Source organism: Rhinolophus ferrumequinum, chromosome 4 (genome assembly GCF_004115265.2).
Source record: "Rhinolophus ferrumequinum isolate MPI-CBG mRhiFer1 chromosome 4, mRhiFer1_v1.p, whole genome shotgun sequence".
Lineage (NCBI taxonomy): Eukaryota > Metazoa > Chordata > Mammalia > Chiroptera > Rhinolophidae > Rhinolophus > Rhinolophus ferrumequinum.
Window position 1 is genome coordinate 76,506,200 of NC_046287.1, and position 17,458 is coordinate 76,523,657.

Sequence of the window (17,458 nt, forward strand, 5' to 3'; positions counted from 1 at the left end):
AAAAACATAGAAACACATCTGACATGTGTTTTTGTATGAGACAGGAAAACTTAACGTACCCCTAAAAATGTTCCTAAGTAAATTAAGCAGAAAATGGTTCGGTGATCTGGGCCAAGCAATTCCTTTTATGGATTTACCAAAGAAAACAGTTTCCATTATCGCTACTAAGAAATATTTTTAAAGTTTCTGACGTATAGTTTTCCTTGTTTTTCTATTAAATGAAATAAGCTTTTGAATCCTAACAAAGGATAAATTATATTTATATTGAATCCTAAAGAATAATTTTGTCACAAAAATCCTTTAAGTGATTTATAAAGGAAATACCTTGCTATTACTACATAACATGTCAATATGATTCATCTTATGTTTGAAATTTTGAGTTGTTGACATTTTAAACAATGTTTAAAGCAATGCTTACATTTGGACTGCAGGCGTTATTGGTAAATGTATTTGCTATGATGACAATTAGTATTTGGGAAGCCAATTGTTTGAATTTTTAACTCATTACTAATTTGTACCACTCATTTTGACACTTGGTTCAATAACAGTGTATAATCATATATGATTATTTCACTGGACCATGCCTTTTCTCTTCAATTAATTTAACTCAAGGAGAGCAGGTAAAACCAAATTGTTTCATATTCCAGATGTCCCCAAAAGTATGCACATGATAGATTTATGTTGAATAAATGAAAGCACATTCATTTGAACATTTTTTGCCTTAGTGAACACCTAATTGAGAATATTTCCACTGAAACCATAAGAATACTAAAAACCATTTGGAAAAAGACTAAAACATATTGCACAAAAATAATTATCAGTGTTGTGAGTAGGTAGTAGAATTATGCTATTACTTTTATAATTTTATATGATGAGAAAAGGTAGTAAATAAGGTTGTGCATGTAAATAAGGTTATACTCTTCTGTTTGCCATGTACTCTTTTAAGCCCTTTATATGCACTGACTCATTGAAATCTCACCTTACTCCAATAAGAGGAGTAGCAGTGATATCCTTTTTTACAGATGAGAAGAGTTAGGCTTCAGGAGATTCATGAACCATTGACTATATCCCCTATGCTTTGTGAGGGGATAAATGTTAATCAGTATGTTGTTTTGTACACCTGAAGCTAGTTTTAAAACAAGAAAAAAATACTTAAAATAAAGAGAGAGAGAGAGATGCATTAACCTGCTGATGATCACAAGTGGTGGGACAAATTTGATGCCAGGTCTACCTGCCTCCAGAGTCTGCATTCTGAAGTCCACACATATGAAAAGTTCTGCTTGTTGTACAGATATTCTCAAATAGGTGTTTTGTGTCATCAATTCATCACCTGGCCCTATTCATTCTATATCTCTAAGATATACCACTTTCCTTTTTCTCTACCACCGTCCTTCTTCAAGATTTCATAATGTCCCACCTAGTTGTTTGTACCCCTCTCCGATTTACCCTGCATATTCTTCCCAGCCATCTTTGAGAAATGCAAGCTTGCTCCTATCTTCCCATTCTCAAACATCCTTCAATGGCATCACCAGTTGATAGAGAATAATACGTGTGGTCTTTACACACATTCATGGCTTTCCCCCTCTGCCCCAACTCAAGGTCCCAACTTCATTTCCTCCCTCTCTCTTTCTTCTCTCTCCTTTTCCTCCTCTCACTCCATAGGTGGGAAGTGGTGCCACTACTCTGGACTACATAGGATTTCTCTAACATATCTTTGCTCTTCTATCATTTTTCTCCAGAATGCTCTTCCCCACCCCACCCAACTGTCCTCTGGAAACCCAGTCAAATAGCACTGCCCTGACCTTCTTCCAGCAACAAGCATTTCATCCATTTGATTACCATAGCTTCTGACCTACAATCTCTCTTCAGATCATACCTTATAGCACAGATAAACATCTACATCCTATAAATCACATGCTCCTGGATGCAGGAACTTTCAAATTGGGGGGCTTACTCAGTGCCAAGCACAGTGCCTTGTACATCACATATGTTACAGACACAATATAAACGATTGACTAAATTGTTCATTTTTTAACATAACTATCATAAATAAGTTCAGATTGTCCTCAAACATATTCTACAATAAGACGAATGAGAATGTTTTTATTGTTAATTGATTTGTCTATTTTAGATAAGTTCCTAAATACTCAAAGAACTGAAATACCAATGCCTGCACTGAATGCCACAAAAAGTTCCATAAATGAGATGTATTCTTCAAGTCAATTAAATCAAGTTTTGTCCTCCTACAAGCTATCTCCTCCCTCCCTGCCTCACACTCTACAAATCCAGACTCTAGTGGTGCTCTTGGACAGTGGTCCTCCACTCCACTAGAGCTGGGGGAGGGGTTTACAAGCGTGACTCACCCCATCCATTGAAATTACACCCATAACTGTTTACAATCCAATTAATCAGCAAGGTTAATCCTTGTATCATGAAAAACATCAAAAGTAAGGTAAATCAAACACCAGACATTCTCAAAAAAAAAATGAGCCGTTGGTTGTGATACATACAAGGTTTAGGAAAGCAATTCTAGCCATAGGTGTTTTAGACTTTGTGCAATATTGGGGGAGTAGGAAGTATTTGCAAACACCGTGCATAACTGGTCTAAGTATTTCATAGAATAAAGCTTAAGGTTCACATCTCTAAGTAAGCAACTTTTCTTTTTCTGGCAAGAAAATTCTAAGGAGTCTTTTTTTTTTTTTTTTTAAGTGTTTGGACCACCCAGAAGGTGGAGTGGATCTACTGTCACTGCCAACTAACAGATCGTTTGTTTTCACAAATGGTCCAATTTGGAATAAACTACAAGCTTCTTCTGTGCACATGATGTAGAATTATTATATACATCTGATGCCAGTATGTCCTTTCCCACTCAATTCCTCTACCTCCTTCCCTCCGCCCTCTTTTCATTCAGAGCACACCCAGGTTTCAGATCACTGTAGCCAAGAATGCTACATGGATCTGGATACCAACAGAGAAAATGTTAGTGTATTCTTAAGTTACGCAGGCTTTACCATAGACAAATATATTACTTTAATACAAACTATAATTGAAATTTGAACTTTTAGAAAGAAATGTTCAAAGTTGAATGCAACCCTTTTCCAGGATTCAAGTGTAGTAGAAAGGTTGATCCAAATAAAAACCTGTTTAATTTTGTTCTAGCAAAGATGTGTCTGCATGGAAGTGCTGGTTCATATGTTCATAACATCCATACATCCCACAATTACCTATTAAGTGCAGAATGTATTATATGTGGAAGGCCCTGTAGAGGATACAATTATAACTTAATGGGTTTCCATGTCCTGAGAAGCTAATACATCAGAAGAGAAGGGACATGTTCATAAACCAACATGTTACAACCTGTCCAGGATTCAATAGGGAAAAAAAAAAAAAGTGTGGCCAAAGAGATAGGAGGAGTCAAGGGAGAGATGACCTGCAGGAGTGGTATGGTGGGATAGTGGAAGAGCTGGAGCTATTAAGTTAGCAAGATCCATGAGGGAAATTCAGATGTTCATTGGATGTGTGACCCTAAGCAAGTTTCTTATACTTTCTGAGCATCAGTTTTCTCATCTTAAAAGATTGTCTTGAGAATTGAGATAATACTTCTCAGCAATAATACAATACCAATAATAATAACAATACCATAATGGTTCTCAACCCTGGCTTCACATCAGACTCACCCATATAACTTTGGTAAATACCCATGCCCAGGTACTACTTACAGAGATTCTGATTTAACTGGTGTGGGGTATGGCTCTGCAAACGTAGAGGCCATATGGCTCTGTCAATGCCGGCAGGCTTTAGATGCCAGGAGAGGCACTGGAATTTGTCTGTAGGCAATGGAGAACAACTAAATGGAGACAGTGCAACTAAAGACACTCACGAAAGAGGACTTCCAGAACTGCTTCAGAAAGTGGCAAGAATGATGGGATAAGTGTGTTCAAAGTAAGGGGGCATTTTTTTAGGGGGATTAACGGCAATGTGTCTTTTACTGTAAGAAATAATTTTTAATTTAAACGTTCACAATATTGTTTGATCACACCGTGTACACACACAACCCTACCTTCTACTCATTCTAACCAGAGCTAAATAAAACACTGTTAGCCTTTTCCAAATCAAGATTGAGTATTATGTAACTTAAATCTATTACATTGTATTAGAAAATGGCTTTAAAAGCAAATGCACTGAGCCATGTTTTCTCATATTTTAACTCAAAGGACAGCACTCTGATCTTAGAAGTTAAAAAATACATAGTACTAATTTTGACAAACTATAGCTAGAGGAAACTGAAAGTTTAAGATTATTTTTAACTCTACAAGTCAAACTGAGGATGGAAATTTTATTCTTCTAACAGTTCTGGGTTGGGGAGACTTTCTAAATGGAAAACCGCTATGAAATGCCTCCCCAAGGCTGAGATGTAATAATTCCCAGTTGTCTTCACCCAGATCCTATCAATTATTCCTAACAGAAAATGATTGTGATCACTAGAGTAGGATGATCACAGAAATAAAGTGAGTACAATAAACATTTTAGTGATGAGACTGAAGATCTAGGACACATGAGAATTTACTATTTTAGCAATTTTATTTATTTAGATGAGTCTTGGATCTCCCTTAGGGCCACAAAGTTAAACAGAATCAATATCTAGATTAAGCAAATAGAGGGGAAAATGGATTAATGACTGATCCTCAAGTAAAACATTAGGGATGATCTAATTTATTCCTGGAGCAGTTTTAGGTTTAAGTCAAGTTCTATGTATGTATTATTCTGCTTTAATAGTGGGAACCTGCAAATGTAACAATGTTTTTTTTGACAATAATAGCCATAATCTTTGGGCATGTAGGGACTAGCTCTTTTTGTTTCATAAATTCTGATTTAAACAGCCTTTTCATTCATTTTTCAATTAATTATTCATTAATTCAGAACAATGGAATACACACAGTGAAGCATTATGAATATACATAATATACATATCCTCAAGAACTTCCAGTGTAACTGGGAAGAGAGATTATACACAAGTAAATAAACAAACATAAAAGTGCAAATCGTCTTCATTAAGGAAATGAACAGGGTGCAGTGGTGGAGAATAATGGTGTAGGAACTGGAGAAACTACTTCAGATGTTTAGGGAAGTCTCTCTGAGACTGTGACTTTTAAGCCTAGACCTAAAGGATGAAAAGGGACAACTAGGTGAAGACTGGGGGAAGCATTTTAGGCAAAAATAACAGAGCACGTAAAGCCCTAACGAGGATACAAGCTTGGCCTATTTGAGGACCTAAAAGGAAACCAGAATAGCTCCAGTGCAGTGGATGAGTAGGAGCAGGAGGGGTCTAAGACGATGTTAGAGAAGCAGGTAGGAAAAGACTGGGTGAGGACTATTAGGCAGTGGTAAACACTTGGGATTTATCAAAAAAAATAGGTATAGCAATAAAAAGAATAATAGACTTTGAATATTCAACATGGTAATAATTTCAAATTTGCTGTCTTTTAAACATTTAACAACTAGATTTTCCCATATCTTTTATAAGGATTCCTTTCATTGCCCCACCTCCAAAAAGAAACAAACATGATTTCTGTAGATAACATAAAATTGGATCTTGCTTTTTTTACCTAATTTGATAATCTCTGTTTTTAAAAAGTGTGGTATGTTTAGACCATTTACATTTAATGTAATTACGGATAGAGTATAATTAAAATCTTGCATCTTGTTCATTGTTTTCTATTTGTTCCATCTGTCCTTCATTCATGGAGAAGAGACTGCATGGACACAAATTTCCCTTCTGTCTGCAGTTCCCAGGGGTTCTAGACTCTCAATGCTAACGCACACTTGGCTTTTAGCAATTTGTTCATAATTTTAGCTAAATTCTTCTTGACAGCTAGTATGGTAGCCTCATCTTCCTCCATGATTTGATACAGGTGAGCCCATGCTTACATTTTGTCTTTCCTTATAGGCATCTGTCTTTCCTTAAATTCCAGGCTAGTCGGTCGCCCTGCAACTTCAGCTGTCTGAAGAGTTCATGAAAAGTTATAATTTTATAATATTGTAAAGATTCTTCTTATTCACAAGGGATTCTCTTTCCAGCTTTCTACATCTCAGATGTCCCCTCATGTGAATTTTAAACATCATAACTTGTACAGATGCTAAAGCATTTCCAAATCAAATATAAAAAGCTCCCTAAATTTAGTAAAGTTCTATTCCTAAATAGAGAGTTTGGGTAAGAAAAACCCTAAAAAAAAAAAAATTTGGTTTAAAGCAAAGAAAATATGATTCAAACAGGGTGTTACGGAAGGTGTTCTAAAAAGAATAAGAGATGTCAAAAGAAATGTGGTAAGAAACAAAATTATTTAATATGATGGAAAAATAGAGTTAATGCGATTTATCAATTAACAGCTATTTTCATCATATTTTATGATTCCCTGCCCAGTAAAACATTTAAAATGTTACCAAGCTGAAATACAAATGTCAGGCATGTAACTCAAGATATTGTAGGATGTTGATTTTTAAAATGGTGCCATGATTTCTTCCAGATTACTCCAGGAAGCAAGGCGGCAGCTGCCAACCTGTGTCCTGGAGATGTCATCCTGGCTATTGATGGCTTCGGTACAGAGTCTATGACTCATGCTGATGCACAGGACAGGATTAAAGCAGCAGCACACCAGCTATGTCTCAAAATTGACAGGTGCTCTTAAATTAAAAGTGTTAAAATGTAATCTGTTTGGCAGGAGAACCTGAGCCATAACTGTAAATGATTCCATCCTCCCAATGAGAAGGGTGTCACAGAACCTAGAATTTTGACTGGCTTTTTATACATCTACTTTGGTCTATTCTTCACTGCAGTCAGTCAATCTAGTAGTTAACAATTGCTAAAAGGAATTCTCTAAAATGTCAGAATAATGAAAGAGGCTAAAGAAATACTAATCTAGTTAATTGACTATGAAAACAGAAACATTACATGTATCGGCCACAGGAACGCTACACAGCACAGCTAGCTGTACTGCTGTTTTAAATGTGGTAGTGAATGGAATTTAAGGATTCTCTTAAAAGAATCTCTTGACTTGGCAAAATGTGGTCATGTTAAAAATTGGTGGTTAATAGGCTGTATGCCATTGACTCTTGTGTACAGAATTCAGCCCAGAAGAATTTCACAAGGTGTGATATTGCATGTGTACCTGAGTGTGTTAGATACGAGACATTTCTGACTGAAAACGGTATTAAGAAATTGAACCTGATCTTTTGCCATCAGAGCCCTGATATGAAGCTAAATCATGAAACGAATGTTTTGTTATAGTGGTTGTTAGTGTATATTTATCCTGTTGCTAACATAGTCACAATTTTCCCTGATGGTACAGAAGGCACACAGTTGACCTGCCATTTCACGGAGGTGAAACAGATTCTTTCCCCATACGCATAACCTGTGTTCCCGCCAAGCACGCAGTCGCTTAAAATCACACACTCCCGAGCAGGTACATAGAAAGCTTTGGACAAAGCACGTTTCCTGGATGCCAGCAGCATCCTCTTCCTGGTTACGACCTCACATGGCCTTCTTAGGGGCATGCGCAGAGAGACATTGTACTTCTCTTCCTCTTTTTATAAGGGCATTAATTCCACCATGGGAGCCCTATTCTTAAGACCTAATCTTACCTTACTTACCTCCCAAAGACCCCACTTCCAAATATCATCACACTGGGGATTAGGGTTTCAACAGATGAATTTGAAGGAGGGACACAAACATTCAGTTCACAGTAGTACATTTTGATCCATTCAAGTTTTCCCAAAAGTACATTAAAAACAAAAGACTAATCAGATGGGAGAAGACAGAATAATGAGCCAGGAATATTGCTTTTGCCTAAATTATCAAGGGTTGATAGTATTTTTACAAGCATAATAAGAAATTAAGGACTGCTGAAACTGGAAGTGCCATTAGACTTTGGAGTTTACAAACTTTGTTTTATTTATAGGGCAGAAACTCGCTTGTGGTCTCCACAGGTATCTGAAGATGGGAAGGCTCATCCTTTCAAAATCAACTTAGAATCAGAACCACAGGTATGAATTTTAGAGTAAATGATGTTCGCATTACATTTCCTTTTAAATGACGTAGGTAACTTGCAAGAGAAAGAAGCGGCAAATATAAAAAATTGCAATGAGCCACCTGATGAAGCAGTTGTCTGTCTTTACTCTCTGAGATTAATTTATATTATCCATGTCTTCTTGCCTCAAGAAAAAGGAGTAGCATGCCTAGGCGAACATCTTGGTAAAAGACAAATGTGTTCTCATCAGGAAAAATTTGGCTATATCTATGCATAGTCCACTTATTTTTTTTCTCTTTGTATGATGGACTTCTACCAAACGACCATGAAATAATACCATAAGTTTAAGATGTCAAAACAAAGCAAAACAAAAGTAGAGTCCGCCATTTGAAACAGGTGTCTTTAATCTAATACTTATTGTGAACTTCAATTCTTCAAGGTCTTCACCCAGATCTTGCTTTACATCCTTCGTTAATTCTCAGTTCTGGCATTCTATAATTAAAGTTACTCTATGAAATTTTGCATTGCGTAATCACGGTGATATTCTGCCCCGTGCAGTTGAATTACAAAGATAAAGGATTGTCCCTTGAGGCAACTCTATCTACTGAGCTAAATTAATAATCTGATGCTTATTTGACCATGTCTACTCTCAAAAGCTCCAACAATCTGAAATTAAACCAACTTTCAATTGGTTTGTATGGAAAATGTGATTAAGAAAGGGTTTTATAACCTCTACTTAGAAGTTCCCCAAATTTAGAGAGACAGATATATGAATTAAATATCCCTTTTAAAACAAATATTCCTACTAAACTGAATAGATATTCCCAAAGTGTAGTTTTTCTATATATCTAATAAAAACGAACTGAAAACATATTTGTAATTTATGCTTCAGCAGTGTTTCCCCTTTCAGTATCATCAATACTGAATTTGTCCTTCAGGTTTCCCATTTGTCTCCATAAGCCTCTATTTTCTTTGTAAAATGCATGTAGAGTAACATATATACACGTATCTCATAGAGCTTCTCAAAGATTGAAGTAAAATAATATCGTAAAAGAACTCGGCACATTGACTCATTCACAGAGATATTGAATTACGTGGGAGCTCTTGTTATTATTGGTACCGTACCTCCTAATCTCCACCCCCACCCCTGCCCCCACCAGGCTGTGATCAGAAGGCCTCCTGGTCTTTTCCTGACAGGAAAATAGGAAGCTGCCTCTGTGACAGTGTTTCCTAGAGACCAGGAAGGCCTTCCTCATTACTATTATGAGGGTCATTACAAATTACTTTGGATTAAAACTTTGTTTTCAGTTAAAATACTCAATAAATAGCTGACAAATGAATGAAAGGAATGGGAGGGTCTAAAGATAAACTGTATTTTGTAACATTGCCCAGGACCAATCCTGGGAACCAATTCTCAGAGGGTGTTCCGCCACCTTCCCCAGCTGTTGCACAGTAAAAGTGATTGTGCAAGGTGAGTGGGGTATTTATTTAGGTCAGATAAGGGTTCTGCTCTTCAGAGTAAGCAAGCAAAAGATAAAATGGATGAGATGGGTTATAAATGTGTTGGGAAGGGATTTGAATGCTGATGGTGGCTTACCCTGGCCTCCCTGGTCGGTGGGTGAATAATAATACCTCTAATCAACATTCTCTTTGATAGAAGACTGGAAGAAGAAAAGGCAGAGTTCTTGAGGTAGAACTGTCCCTTGTCATAGCCCTGTGTAGTAATGCCCAAGCCCACTCACTTCCTCCCACCCTCCCACTTAGAGGCAACGCATGAGAGAAAAAGATCATATGGTGCTTTAAAAAAACCAAAGAAAAAGGAAATTTAAAGCTTACATAGACATATTTTTTGGACCACACATTCTCCTACTATCGTCAAGACAACCTGGATAGAATTCTGAATTTCTTTTTCCTTACATAGTACACCTCCAAAATTGTACTGCACCCTTTTGCAACTTAGTTTTCCCTTCAAGATTTCTCCTAATTTTTTAAACCCAATTTTATCTATGAGATGCCAAGCTATAGGGCCCATTAGACAGATTTGAAAAAGTCCCAAACCCCAGTGATCCCTGATCATGTTGCAGCACCCCCTCTAGCATGCGGGGGGCTGACTCAGCAAGTACTAACTAAGCACAGGGTGAGCTTAGACAGAGGCTGGAGCCTGTGTATTATTAACATCTCTCCAGAATTGGAGTTTAAGGGCAACGGCCTAAGTTTTAGCTCTAGAAGAGGCCCCTTTTGTAAACCATGAGTATTTATCTATGACTATAGTTTTTCCAAGAATTGGATTTTAAAACAGAATCCTAATTTTAAATACCCTGACCTCTTGTCAATCATGTGTTAGCCCATGTGCCCTGCAGTTTGGGGCCAGACAATGTGGACATTTATGATGCTACAAATGGGGAAAAGATAGAGAATGAGATAGGTTTTTTAAAAAAAGGTAAAAAAGTGGGTTAAGGGCTACAGAAGCCAGTCAGATGGAGCCTTTGGACATTCCTTTAGTTTGAGTCATGACTAACTCCTACTAGCAACCTCTCCAAGAGGACGTGTTTGAAGGACTCAGAGATAAGAACCATTTCAGTTATTTTCCTAATGGACCAAAGGATGCCTACTCCTATATCCTCAGGCCAGATTTATGAGTGATCAGTTCACGGAAATTGGCACTTCAGAACACACATTCCCTACACAGCACAGCTCAATTTCAGCCCAACCTCTGCTATCCAAAAATCCGATAGCATAAACTGGAACAAAATGCAGTGATAAAACTGAACAGTGAATTTAATTTGCAAAATGAAATTAGAGAAAAGCTAACCTGTGGTTATATTTGTATTCTTCTTTTATTTTTTAATTAATGCAAAGAGATTTTGTTTTTGTTTTTTGTTTGTTTGTTTGTTTGTTTTTTGTCCCAAATGAGCACTCTGCAAATAAAGCAAACTTCTGGGCAACAAAGGTGTGCCAGCGTGAGAAACAAATGCCATTAATATATCATGTCTTAAGATGCCATTATAGATGAATTGTAAAATGCCATTGGGCAATACAATATTTGAGTTCTTGTTTCTCAAAACAACTCATACTCTATTATAAGTGATGTGAGCTTTGCCATTGGAATAAAATGCTTTTTTTTTTTTTCATTTTGAAAGTAATATATATTTGTTGGAAAAAAATCCACTATTGTATATCCTACCATCCAAGCCTAGCTACAGATAGTGAAGTATTAGTATATTTATTTCTAGTCTGTTTCCCTATGCATAAGTTTAGGCTTTTGGGACTTTTTCTTACACAGTTATAGTAATAATTGATACAAAATTTTATCACGCATTTTGTTCATGTTTCCATGCAATTATGAAATAGTTAAAATTTGTTTTAATGAATGTAGACTCAAAACCTTAGAGTTTATAATTTAGACCAACCCTAGCCATTGAATAAACACTTTCCGTATAATCCTGAGCCTGGCCTATGAGCAGACAATATGCATTTTTCTACACAAAACATTGCTCTAGGCTCAAGGTATGTTACTGGTCTTTGTCTTCCTTCAAAGCTTACCTTTTTGAATAAAACATTACCTCAGCTTTGTCTAATATTAGTTGGACAACTCAAAATTATAATGGAGCTATCCCAAAACAGGAAAAATGCTTTTCAGAAACAAAAACTGGTTCTTTTCTAAAGGAGTAGATAGTGATTTCCATTTCCATATAAAGAATTGCATCCCTGCATATAAGATTTGATAATAAAGATGCACTACATGCACAGTCAGGTGGGGTATGGTTTGAAATTGTTTATATTTTCATAACTTTATTCTACAAGGTTTTGATAACTGGACGACAGCCTGCACAAAGCAAATTTTTGTAATCCCCATTTCTCTAACCTCTTTGTCCATGAGACTTGGGAAACACTTGAAACAGATCAGTGCAGAAAAAATAATTATGAAGGTGGCTTTTTAATTTGCGGGGTGAGGATGAGTCAGGGGGAGGATTGTTCATAAATTCCAAACAGGATAAAATATAATCATTTAGTCAGTATGGCTTGATCAAATATACAATCACTTGATATAGTGTTTTCCTTATTTCCCCAACACTTTTCTTATAAATAAATGTACCAGGGGTGTCAAACAAATATATATAAGTGGACGTTTTGGTCAGCATTGCTCAAGCAGTAGTTCACCGTAATCAGAAGTGTCTGGACACTGATGGTAACCACTTTGAGCACCTCCTGCAATTGCAGAAGTCAAACGTGACTTGTATTCATCTTTTGATATCAGTATATATTGAGCATTACAATTTTAATACAGTATTCCTTTCTTAAAATGTGTATACAGTTTTTGGCACCCTCTGTGTGTGTGTGTGTGTGTGTGTGTGTGTGTGTGTGTGTGTGTATCTCAAACATGATATATCTCAAACATGATATAGCTCAAACATGTTCCTATTGGAGTTGGCAATTGCCTCAGTTCTCAGACTCAATTTTTATTTGTGACACTGTCTCCAAAAGAGAAACTGAAAGGTGAACTGTCTTTGAATGCTGTCCTTGCTGAGGTCATTCCAGGACTCGGGAGATTGTCAAGAACTGCATTCTCTCGATGTCAGCAGATCTCTGCCAAGTTTCTTAGCTTTTACTATAGCAGCTCTAGCATTTTATAAATTCAAACTATAATTGCTTAATATAAACTCCTAACATTTAAAAATAATATTTAAAAATGTTATTAATTACAATGATTACTTATTGAATTCCAAAGAGATAAGAATCATCTGGATGCTTTTGTCTGGGTAGAATAAACACAAGAGCTGGACTATATTAACTGCCATATAAAGTTTTTACTGGTATTTTCCATGACTAATTATTTTCCACTATAAACGAAAAGAAATGAAAGTGGAATAGCAAATGTCTAATTGGTTTTGTCTTTCGATTCTGTTTAACCATCAACAGTGACGTAAGACTTGGACAGAATGTTGCCTCTCAGTGCCATACTTACATTTTTCGTTTACCTTTGGTATATACATTTCATTGTGCTTTTTTGGAATGACTTAGAGCCCATGAACTAATGATTTTACACAGCCTAAATATGAATGTTTGAAGCCTATATTAGAAACCCTTCCTTTTATGATCTGAGTAGAAAATAGAAGGGTATTTTTTCCTTAACAAATTATGCATTTGTGACTTTTGCAATATATAACCAAAACTGAAAATGGCAAAGAAAAAAGTTTGGAGCTGATTAACTTATTTGCTGCTACTTAGAAGTACTACTAGAGATTTTTTTTTCCCATAAAGCCATCACATTAAGTTAACTAATCTTTTCAATTCTATTTACCAAAATCTTTAAGGCATATCATATTGTGATGTGTTTTTTTTTTCAAAAAGCTAAGTTCCATATAGTTTGAGTCCTTCAGTCCTGCCTGATTCATTCTCTTAATTAGCCTGAGAGATTTATAATTCACCAAAACTAAATTAGGTAATTAGCCTTCTGTCTTCTTTCATATCAAAAAGAGTAACAAAGCTCGAATCATGGCCATTGTCATTAGTTACAATTATTTCCAATTCATAATTTCATGTCACAATACTGTCTAATCATAATGGTTAATCATAAAACACAGCCAATCCAAATTCATTATTAAATTAGCCAAAACAATCCAGTTGTATCACTATATAAACATTTGACTACATACATTTTCACATGTTCTAGGATTCAGCATTTTTCTAAAGCCACATTTGGTTGTTTCAGTCATTCATCTATCTAATAGCAACAACCATATTGTCACCCAACCAACTCCTACGCACTAAGCCATTATTCGAAAGGGAAAAAAAAAAAGGAAGGAATTAATAAGCTAGTAGTCAATTCAATTAACAGTCTCATAGTCTATTGTATTCAACTCAGACCTTCTTGTCAAATTCAGGATGCTATTAAAATATGCTGTCCATGGCTGGTGAGAGAAAAGCTGCCCCTGCCCATATCACAGATTTTCAGGTACCATGAGATTTGGGGCAGCTGGAGTCAGTCATTTGATACTGCACCCCATTTGCCTTGTCATAACTTTATTTTTTTCAAGTGGGCTTTGCCAATAGCCTAGATGGGGCCATAGGGAGTATGTGTGGTGACTGCCTGTTCAAGAGAACCAAAAGAAAGCATTATGCTGCTTAGGTCCCTGCAGGAAGAGGCTGGTGTTCTCAGGCATAAGAATCTCCATGCAAAACTCTGGCTCCACCCCTAAAAAGAGGAGATCGTTTCTTTCCTAACAAAAACAGCACCATCCCACAACTTACTGGTCTGTTATGACAAGAAATAAACAATGACATAAAAAAGAATATTACAAGGTATTTCTACTTTTTAATAAAAACAGTCTCTTTCCAGTAACATTTCAAGTAATCATGTTTGTACTACTTGAAATCTATGTGAAACACTGGTGACACATTCACAGAAGTAAATGAAATTGATGTGAATGTGTGAGTGAAAATATTGTAGTAAAGGTTTATCTTACTAAATCTGCCAAATGAAAAGATTTGGAAAGAGAATTAGCTCGTGTGTATTTTAGCATTCTATTTTGGTCTTCTTCCGTTGCTTATAGAAAAAAAATTATAACTTTATAAAATTATAAATCTATATAAAAATTGGAAAATGTGATTCCGACATTAAAAAATAATAATATAGAATTTCGGATCATTTAGGCATATTTCAAGCTCAGAATTTAGGACGCTGATGTTTGATCCTTTTCCTTAAGCAATAAAGTGAAAATCCTTTTGTGACTCATATACATTAGTTATGTCTGCATTAGTGACCTTAGTCTTTCGGCAACTGGAGTAAATGCACAGAGGTTTTTAAGCACACAACATGAAATCATTACAGTAAAAATATGGGGGGGGCGGGGTATTCTATAAATGTTTTTCCTTCTTTCATAAGGAAAAAGTCTTTTAATTGTTATTATTTTTTCTAAACTTAAGTTTATAACTTAATCCAAATTAAGAATTTTGGTTTTTGTTGTATTAAGACAAAATAAAAAAAATAGAGCATTTACTTGAATATTTAAAATAATTCAGTATAGTTATTCACAAATGCTCATTCCCCTTTTGATTGTTTTATTCCTCCATTTCCTAAAATGGGGACATTTTTATTAAAGTATTAACAGAAGAGAAAGCATGTGTAAGTTTTACTTGAGAAAATATTAAGTAGAATAATTTTTCTAAGCCCAAAATCTCACTTCTGAGACAAAATTTCTGTGTTTTTAAATGAGTCATTTGAGAATTTTTTTTTAAAGCTATAGATAGAGAAGTCAGAAGAGGCAGACAAAAGATACAGTGTTTGAATTATTTTGTACTATTTTAAATAAGGTCAATTCCTTTGCCCCTTAACACCAGGTGGATGAACGTAGCACATGTAAATTTCACAATGTAGAAAGGTTTATATCTAACTCCTCCTTTAACCTTGCCATTAATCTCCTAGTGAGTAAATAAGCCTTGATTAACAAAAGCAGTGCTGTTGGTTTGCTCGTTAACGGCTTTGTTGTGCATTCTGTGGCTCTGTGTATTTTGTCTGCCATTGTACAGGAGTTCAAACCCATTGGTACCGGGTACAACAGAAGGGCCCAGCCTTTTGTTGCAGCAGCAAACATTGATGACAAAAGACAGGTAGTGAGCGCTTCCTATAACTCACCCATTGGGCTCTATTCAACTAGCAATATACAAGATGCACTTCATGGACAGCTGCGGGGTCTCATTCCTAGTTCACCTCAAAAGTAAGTATCGGAACTGGTCTCTGGCCACCATGTTCGTAACAATAACCACACGGTTTCTTTTCCTTTCAAAAGTCCAGCTCTTGCTGCTTTATTTTTACTTTTCTGAAGGCACGATCAGATTTGTATTTTAAAGACAAGCATCTAGAACATGGTTCTAATGGTTCTAATGGTTCTAATGTTCTGGAGTCCAAGCGGCCAGTTCCTGAACATTTAGTGAATAGATGGTTCAAGCGAAGAAAGAGCTCTGGTTCCATCATCACCCTTCTTAGTCATGTCAATATCTGGTGGTAAATAATCCGCTCTGTACAATTATTGTTCATTTAATTTTATCTAAAAATATGTATTAGTCTTCCACTGAGGGACTTTTTAACTCTTTGTTTTCACAGGATGTGAACTACTTTGAACACAAGCACAATATTCGGCCCAAACCTTTCATAATCCCAGGCCGAAGCAGGTCATAAGTTTTGAGATTGTGAAGTTTGGAATGCATGCTTCTTTAATAAATCCTTACTAATCATCAAGAAAAGTAACTTTTAGGTGTTTGGAGTGACTTCTCTCATTTTGAAGCTTATTTCAAAAGCAAAAGAAACAAACTCATTTAGCAGAGAAAAAAGCCAAATAAACTCTATTCCCAAGAGTAAACATTGACAAGATGTTAGAGCTTGAAATGTTATGCAGTTATCACATATATTTATAACTAATACCCCTGAGGATCCCATCCAGAACACAGTGACCTTTGAGGGAGGCAGATGTGTCCTATCCCAGCTCAGGAAGGCCCAGCCAGCAGGAACAAAAATGGAAACCAGCCTCCCCCTCCCCCAACCCGGAGTAAGAAAACAGGTGGGGCCAACGTGGGAACACTGGTGTAGCTTTATAGGTCAGACAGACGCTGGCCATCCCACCTCGGCACTTACTTCTCATTGCACTGTCAGAGCCCGCTAGGTAATCCCACTCATTCTACCTGTTACCCAAAAACCAATTTGCATTGTTATGGATACTTGCAACAGGAGAGAGGCCACTTGAAAAGGAACTTTTCCACTTGGGGGAAAATGAGTAATAAAGACAGAGTTAGGAGGGAGGGAGATAGACTGGTTACTCTCACACTGTGTGCACACTGGAATAACAATGAGCAAGCTCTTCATTGCTATCTGGCAGTCAGAGAAACATATTGTCTCCCGATGATCCTTTTCAAATATCTTCTCTAGAAATTGAACTCCAACCTACGAGGGAAGAAATTAATGCCCTGATTGCCACATCAGGAAACAGTGACTTTAGGAAATCTCAAACCCATTCCTCTGACGTTAGCTACATCAGTCCGCCCAGAGAAAGGAAGTTGGGGATTAGGCTGCATTGATCCTAACAGGTTAGGGACATTGAAAAATGATCCACACTAGGTGTTTCAAACTAGAGGGCCATAAGTGGATTCATTCACAGACAATGATTTATGTAACCTTTCAGGTATTTAACAAAAAGGAGCTTAAGTAAGTGCCTTTAAGATGGAACGTCTCCTCTCCAGCTCGTCCAAATAAATGCACATCACTCCTAAGTGTATGATACCCGGCCCATTTTCATATATGTGTGGCCCCCTTGGGTCCTGGAGATATCTGAGTTTATGATGCCTGCTGTATGGATGGTCAGTCATCATTTGACATGTGATGTCCATGTGTAGACCTTTCCATAAGCTAGAGTTGGGACCAGAGGATTACCTCAAAATAA

General features: G+C 36.4%; 1 protein-coding gene across 3 annotated transcripts in view; it reads left to right on the forward strand.

Moving 5' to 3' along the window:
* PDLIM3 (PDZ and LIM domain 3) overlaps positions 1-17,458 on the forward strand; it is a 30,065-nt gene that overhangs the window by 1,380 nt on the left and 11,227 nt on the right. For 2 of the 3 annotated variants that reach the window (XM_033104752.1, XM_033104755.1), the window contains exons 2-4: positions 6,525-6,676; positions 7,956-8,040; positions 16,129-16,196. In XM_033104752.1, coding sequence (XP_032960643.1) covers positions 6,525-6,676; positions 7,956-8,040; positions 16,129-16,196 — 305 coding nt within the window. Of the gene's footprint in view, positions 1-6,524; positions 6,677-7,955; positions 8,041-15,554; positions 15,743-16,128; positions 16,197-17,458 lie in introns of all 3 variants that reach the window. The other variant, XM_033104754.1, reaches the window with a different exon arrangement.